The sequence below is a fragment of the Vulpes lagopus genome, chromosome 3 (assembly GCF_018345385.1).
Source record: "Vulpes lagopus strain Blue_001 chromosome 3, ASM1834538v1, whole genome shotgun sequence".
In the NCBI taxonomy this organism is placed as follows: domain Eukaryota; kingdom Metazoa; phylum Chordata; class Mammalia; order Carnivora; family Canidae; genus Vulpes; species Vulpes lagopus.
In genome coordinates, this window is record NC_054826.1 from 67,857,538 (window position 1) to 67,864,587 (window position 7,050).

At 53.9% G+C, this 7,050-nt stretch overlaps 1 protein-coding gene across 1 annotated transcript in view; it reads right to left on the reverse strand.

The window, feature by feature from the left end:
• Positions 1 to 3,209, reverse strand: part of TSPAN15 (tetraspanin 15) — a 49,458-nt gene extending 46,249 nt beyond the window's left edge. The window contains exon 1 of the mRNA XM_041749398.1: positions 2,969 to 3,209. Within this exon, the coding sequence (XP_041605332.1) occupies positions 2,969 to 3,064 (96 nt within the window). The 5' untranslated portion in view covers positions 3,065 to 3,209. The remainder of the gene's footprint in view (positions 1 to 2,968) is intronic.
• Between the last annotated feature and the right edge of the window lie 3,841 nt (positions 3,210 to 7,050).

The window sequence follows — 7,050 nt, forward strand, 5'->3', positions numbered from 1 at the left end:
AATGACAGGTTCAAAACTGCTCACTGCACTGCTGCTTACAGTAACCAAAGATGGGAAACAACCCAAGTTCCCCAGGTGGGGACGGATTGAATGAGTTTGGGCATAGCCTCCAGTGAGTTCTATGTAGCCATCAGACAAAACGAGGCGGCCACTACCAGAGCTCCAAAATTCACATGGACTTACATTTCAGTGAAAAGGTAAGGGTAGGACTATGTATACTGTGCTACTTTATATGGGAAAAAAACAGAATATATAATGCAGGTACACGTTCACCTAGGGCATGCTATGGCTGGGATGTTACCTCAGAAGTGAAGAATAAGAAACTGATCATAGATGTCCCCTCTGGACAGGGCAGGCCAGGGGAGAGGGGCAGGAGGGAGGCTTGTCACTGAGGACTTCACTTTGGTACTTTAAAATTTTGTACAGTGTCCTTGCATTTCATATTTTATAATAAGATTTAAAGCAGAAAGTCTTCCAAAAGGTGTGTGGCTAGGGTAAAACTTACAGTCCTTTCCAGACCTAAGTCTGAGACGATGGTGTTAGTACTTTGGGCTTATAAAGCAAGTAACCCTTGGCCCCACTCCTCACCCCAAGGGATGGTAGCAGAGATAATGGGCCTTCCTATAATGGGTTTCCAATTAGCAGCAAAGCCAGTCTAGAACAAATTACTTACTCATGCTGGGCCTCCACCCTGCAGGGAAATCTGGCACCTAGAGCTGCCCTGGGAGGGTTGGCAGGTGGCTGAGTCCTTGGCATGGGTAGGGAGGTTTTTAAGCAGAAATACTTCCAGGGATGGGAAGTCAAGGATTTGGGAAGGCAATCTCAGTTGGCTGGAGAGGAAAGATTCCAAGTTCTGAGTCCCACTCTGCCCAAGAGAAGCAAAGCGAGGGCCATTGAGTGGTCTTGCCCGCAGGCTATAGGGGACAGCGACAGAACAAGGCCTTGACAATTCTGAGTTCAGCTGTAACCCACATGTCACTATCTCCCCATATCTAATCCTAAAACCAACCCAGGGAAGTGTGGGACAGGGTATCAGTTACCCATTTCACAGATAGGAAAATGGAGGTACAAGGAGGTTAAGATACTAGTCAGTGATACACATGGAGAGAAGGGGTAAAGCCAGAAACATAGGCCCCACCTTCTGACTCCTGGTCTTCCATTTTCTCCTTACCTACCCGCACCCCCCCACCAACAACCTTAGCCTCCCCTCTTTCAACTCTGACCTCCAGAGAGAAGAGCTCCTGCAGCCAGACAAGTAAGGGGCAGGCAAAGAATCCCAGAATCAGAACCAAGAGGCCTGTGAGAACAACAAGCCCAGCAGTTTACAACCCTGACAACAAACTAGAACCACCTGAGGAGTTTAAATAAATCTCTGTGCCAGGGCCCAGGCATCTGTAGTGTTTTTTTTTTTTTAAAGTCTCTGGCTGATGCTAATACAACTTTGGGAGCAAATCACCCCCACCCCAATCCCACATACAACCTTCTGCCTCCCTGAGGCTTCCACCAACCTCTACTTCATCCTCTGGCCCCCAAATGTGCTGCCCATCTCTCTCCCACATTACCTAGAATCAGAGAACTGGACTGGGAACTGAGTTTAGCCTGGTTCTCTCTAGAGAGCCAAGTCATTTAACAGCTCTGAGGTCCCAAAAGAGGAAGTGACTTGCCTAAGGTCTCTGAGTGAGTCAATAACAGAACAAGACTAGAATCTGGACCTCTAGACCACCAGGCAAGGGCAGATCCATAAAGCAGTCAAATGGGAAGTCAGACCTGTCACCAGGCAGATCAAGCTGTTCCTGCTAATAGAATAGAACCGCTAAGGGTCTGAAGAGAATACAGTGAGTGTATGTTTGGGGAGGGTTGGGAGCCAGGGATCATCCCCCCACCCCACCCCCTCAGTCCCAGGGCAACTCTGCCCTGTGGCTACTGGGGAGCAGGGGACTCTTCTAGAGCTGCAAGGCTGGAACTGGCCTATAGAAAGATGTCCTCATTTCTAGGTGGGGGTCCAGCCTCACCCAAAATCTTCATAAAGAAATCAGTCTCTCTCTGAGGTTACCGGGAGGGCCCGGCTTCCCAGTCTACAAAAATAATAGTAATGGCTCACACTTCTTGAGCTCTTCACCGGTCGCGGTGCTGAGCACTGTACTTGGCCTACCTCATTCAATCTCCACGCCCGTCCTTAAAGTTGAATATAATTACTGTCTCTATTTGCAGACGAAGAAATGACGGCCTAGAGACTTTAAGTAATTTCCCCAAGATCACTGAGCCAGAAAGTGGTAGCGGCAGGATTCGAAGCCCGGGTCTCGGCCCACCACTGCCACCCTGCCGCCCAGCACTGCACAAGAGCAGGTAAAGCCCAGCGGCTGCGGGAATTTACCCGACCTGCAGGTGCTGCCGGAGGCCACCCCAGGGGTGACGCAGTGGAATCCTCCAGACTCCTCCGCGGACAAGGCAAGCCCATCCTCCTTCTACCGAACAGGAAACCGAGACACGGTAGGGAAGCCTCTGGCTCCCGGACGTCCGCAAGTAGTCAGTGGGGACAGGACCAAGAGTCCAGGTTTCCCCGCCCAATCCAGCCCACAAAGCCCGACCACGTCTTCTCCACCGGCGGATGGGGAGGCAAACTCTGCAACCCCGCGGGCAACGCGTAACCGCCGCTAGCGCTCCAGCCCGAGCGCAGCAGACGCGGAGACCCAGCGCCCCGAGCAGGTGCGCGCAGGTGAGCCACGGAGCGCTCCTTCGGCTTAATCCACGGCTCTGCCGCTCCGGACCCGTCGGCTGCTGAGATTCGGGCTGAGCCGGAGCGCCGGGGTCTCCTGCTTCCCGGGGAGAGGGGGACGAGGAACCGGGCGTGCAGTCCCCGCGCCCTCCCTGGAGCAGCCAACCCCGGACCCAGGCCCGGGTCGGCGTGCGGGCGGTCCAGGGAGTGCCGGCACCCCCGCCAGGTCAGGGTCCCCCCCGGGTCACTCACCCAGAACACCGTGGAGTAGATGATCAGCGAGAACTTGAGCCAGAGGTAGGAGAGGCGCGCGCAGTAGCGCACCTGCTCCGAGTCCCCGCGCGGCATCCTGGGCTCTCTCGGCGGGGCCGCGGGGCCCGGGCTACGTCCCTCGCCGCGAGCAGCCCCACCTGCGGCCGCCAGCCGGGCCGCGCGCCCCCGCCCCCGCCGCCCGCGCCCGCTCCGGGACTGACATGGGCTGGCCGCAATCACAGCCCCGGCCGGGACCAGCGGCTCGGCGGCCAATGGGCGCGAGGCCGCGGCCCAGCCCCTCGAGGGGGCGGGCAGGGGGCGGGCAGGGGGCGGGGCGCGGCCCGGGACCGCGGGAGGCCGGGGGAGGGGAGGGGAGGGGAGGGGCGGGGAGGGGGCGAGGGTTATGCAAACGAGACCCGGCGGCGCTCCGAGGGCGCGGGGGGCGTGGGAGAGTGCGCGGAGGGCGCGCGGCGGGAGAGCGGGCGGGCCTCACCTGGGGGCCTCACCGGGGGGCCTCACCTGGGGGGCGCCTAACCCGGGGGCCGTGCAAGTGCGTGCTTCCCGCTGTTGCCAAGAGGAAAGACCGTAGGAAGAGGGCAGGAATTACCCGCTCAGGTGTTCAAGGTGTGGAAGTGATTGTGCAAGACGTGAATGGAACCGGGAGGTGAGACAGCTCCGCCTGAGGCGGGGGAGGGCCGGAGGTCGTTAGGCAGGTGTGGCAGACCGGGGCGGGGCTGCGAGGCTCCCTCGGAGCTGGGGCTGCGCGTTTACTTTTGTCACAGATTCCCCCAACCAGCCTTTCTCCTACAAGTTTCCGGGAATCCCTTTCTCTGAAGCCGCTTGAGTTCCCAACCGTGCCCATTCCCCACCCCAAGCCCGGCCTCCTCCTCCGGGAAGCCCTCCCCCTACCCATCCTCCGGCCGGTCTGTGGCCCTGGCCCTTGCACACACTCAGCCGTGGTCTGACCCGGCCTCTTCTCTCCCAGTGTTTCCTCTCCCTGCGGTCAAAGTCTGTCTCCCGTGCACACATACAGGCACACACCCACACACCCAGCCCACGTCTGACCCAGGCCGAGCTCAACCTGGGGCTCGGAGTCAGGCAATTGTTTGTGGCCTTCAGTAATTGTGTGGCCCAGAGGTCAGGAGCTCAAGGCAGTGCTGGATGGGGTCCCTGGTGGTGACTGCAGGAATGGCGCCCTAGTCCAAGTCCCCTGCCCTGGACTCCCAAGCCTTCCATATACACACACTCCCAGAGAGAGACCAACACCAAGACCACAGGCTCCAGCCCCCAAGGCTTTCCCCTAGAAGGAAGAAAGGTTGGGGTACAGAGTGTTGGGGAGCAAGAATCTCCTGTCCCCTTCAAGGTCCTTCTAGTCAGACTAAGAATCAAATTGACATGAGGCAGATTAACAGGAGAAAATCAAATTTAATAGAATACGTACAAGGAATCCACACAGATGTGAAAGATCCAAGACAGGCAAAATGAGGTACATGTGTCACTCCGAATTAAGGAGAAAGTGGCAGGGGTCTGGGGCTTCAAAGAAACGCAATTCACAGGAAGATGAAAAAGAGTAAATGTTTGATAAACGAATGTTCGCTGGGCCTCTCAGGAACAATGGGACGTGGAGGACTTGGCTGGAACAGGCCTTGCTAGGTTCCTCCCTTTGACCATACCTACTTTATTACTATTATTGGTTTTGGAGAGAGGGGGAAGAGCAGAGGGAGAAGGAGAGAGAATCTTAAGCAGGCTGCACACCCAGCACAGAGCCCAGCGTGTGGCTCGATCTCATGACCCAGAGATCATGACCTGAGCCAAAATCAAGAGTTGGATGCTCAACTCTTTACCCTCTTTACTGAGCCCCCCAGGTGCTCCTACCTACCTATTTTATGTCATACTGTAGTTTTTTTACCATTTAAATTCTTTTTAGGCAATTGAGAGGGAGGTAAAGAGCTTTTCCTGAATCTACTGGGTTTTGATGCTTTTTAATTTGCAATAATCTTCATGCCAAAGTGGCCCATCTTGGGGCAGCCAGCCCGTGGCCCTTACAGTTGGAAGGCAATGCCTTGCGCAGAGAAGTATAGGGAATTCAGTGTCCTGGTACAAAAGGAGCAAATCCTACAAGGGTGTTTGCATTAGGTAGGGACACAGAACCGGGGACCCCTGCACATGACCTGAAAGCAGTAGCCAAGGGCTACCAAGACCTCTTAACACAGTGTTATAAGTTGTCCTTTGAGGAGGAGGATGCTAACTCTTTACCCTCATGTGGGGGACTAGCTTCTCCCCCCAAGCCCTGCAGAGCTAGCCTTACACCAGCTCTCCCTGAGGGGCTGTCCACCTCCCTCTCCCCGGGGGTGACTCACCCCACTGGGGTTTTCTTTCATTACCCTTGGCCTTTGCTAGCTGCACTTCTCTTCTACTTCAAGTCTTCCAGAGGGAGGAGGCTGTGACAGCCCACCTCGCATGGAGCCTGGAGCTCTTTGGGACTAGCACACTCTTACCTGGGCTCCTGAGCTCCTATGTTGCCCTTCCCTATCCCTAACCTGGCCCCGAGTACTGTGGGCTGCCCCCGGCCACATTTGCAAACACTGAGACTTCAGAAGAAGGGACACCTTATTTTTAACTTTGCTCTCTTTTTGCCAGGAGCTCTGGGCTAGGGGTCAGCAGGACAAGAGCTAATCCTGGTTTTGCTGGGAAACTTTCTGAGAAACCATTAAAATGTATGGCATAGACAGTGTGACATACAGGTGTAAGCATGGCACTGGCTGCAGTTTATGACCACCTAGTGAGGTCTTTTTTTTTTATTATTTATTTATTCATGGGGCAGCCCGGTGGTTGAGCATCTGCCTTTTGCTCAAGGCCTGATCCTGGAGACCCGGGATTGGGTCCCGCGTCGGGCTCCCTGCATGGAGCCTGCTTCTCCCTCTGCCTGTGTCTCTGTCTCTGTCTCTGTCTCTCTCTCTCTCTCTCAAATAAATAAATAAGTAAAATCTCTTAAAAAAAATAAATGTGTGCTGATATCCTAGTTCAGAATCACTACCAACAGGGACCTGGAATTGGTATTATCTTGAAGGTCCCAAGTAATTTCTAAAGTGCAGCCAGGATGAATCTCATCAGCCCAAAGGTCATCATGTGGGGGAGATGGTCATTTTGTCAGATAGGCCACACACCAGAGGTCACCCAGCTATCCAGTGGTGTGCTGGTAAGGGTTTAATATCTGTCTCTCTGTTGGTGGGGGGTTGATGGGAGGGTCCCTTTGCCAGTTTCCAGAATGTGAGTGCTTCCACCTGTGGATCCTGGGTGCTAAGAAGAGACATAATCACACATACAGCTCCGCCCAACACTGCAGCTCTCCCTCCGGCAGGCCACCTCTGCAACTCTACCCATTAGCTCCAAGAACCCTGCCCATAGTGATAGAAGGCATCTATGAAGTTCACGGCTCATTAATTAGCATAACAGGTATTAGAAATGAGCTCTCTTTGGGTGAAATCAGTAGTGAGACATGTAGATTGTCTAAAATGAGACACCACCCATTTCCTGCTCAAAGTAAAAGAATTCCACTTAAAAATGATACGTGGGACTAAATCCTGGAGGATCTCATGTCCCAGGGTATCTGGTTGCCTGATGTGCTCAGCAGTCTCACTGAATCCTGTCTCTAGAATGTTATGTCTTCCTTGACTGGACCCTTCATGCAAGGTGATAGGGCACCTAAAAGCACAGAGAGCTAAGCCTTCACTGAGTTTATAGAACAGATTGTAGGAACCAGTTTTGTGGCTTCTTGCCAATAAATATTTGTTTTATAGATATTTTTATCGATGTCACGATTTGTTCTGAGATCTGTTTTCATGATAACCTAGCAGCAGACTGTAGGAGGAAATAACTAACCATCACTTTTAATGGCTACTGGTGCTTATGAAAAAGAACCTAAGAATGTGCAGGACCAACTTGGCTTGCATAAGTTGGCACTCACGCTGCCAGGCAAACGACTGTCTGTGCCTCTGTTTCCCTATCTGGGAAACCACAAGGTTGGAGGCTTTCTCTTCTAGCTCTAACAACCTTAGCTATAGTCCTCATGGTCAACCTGG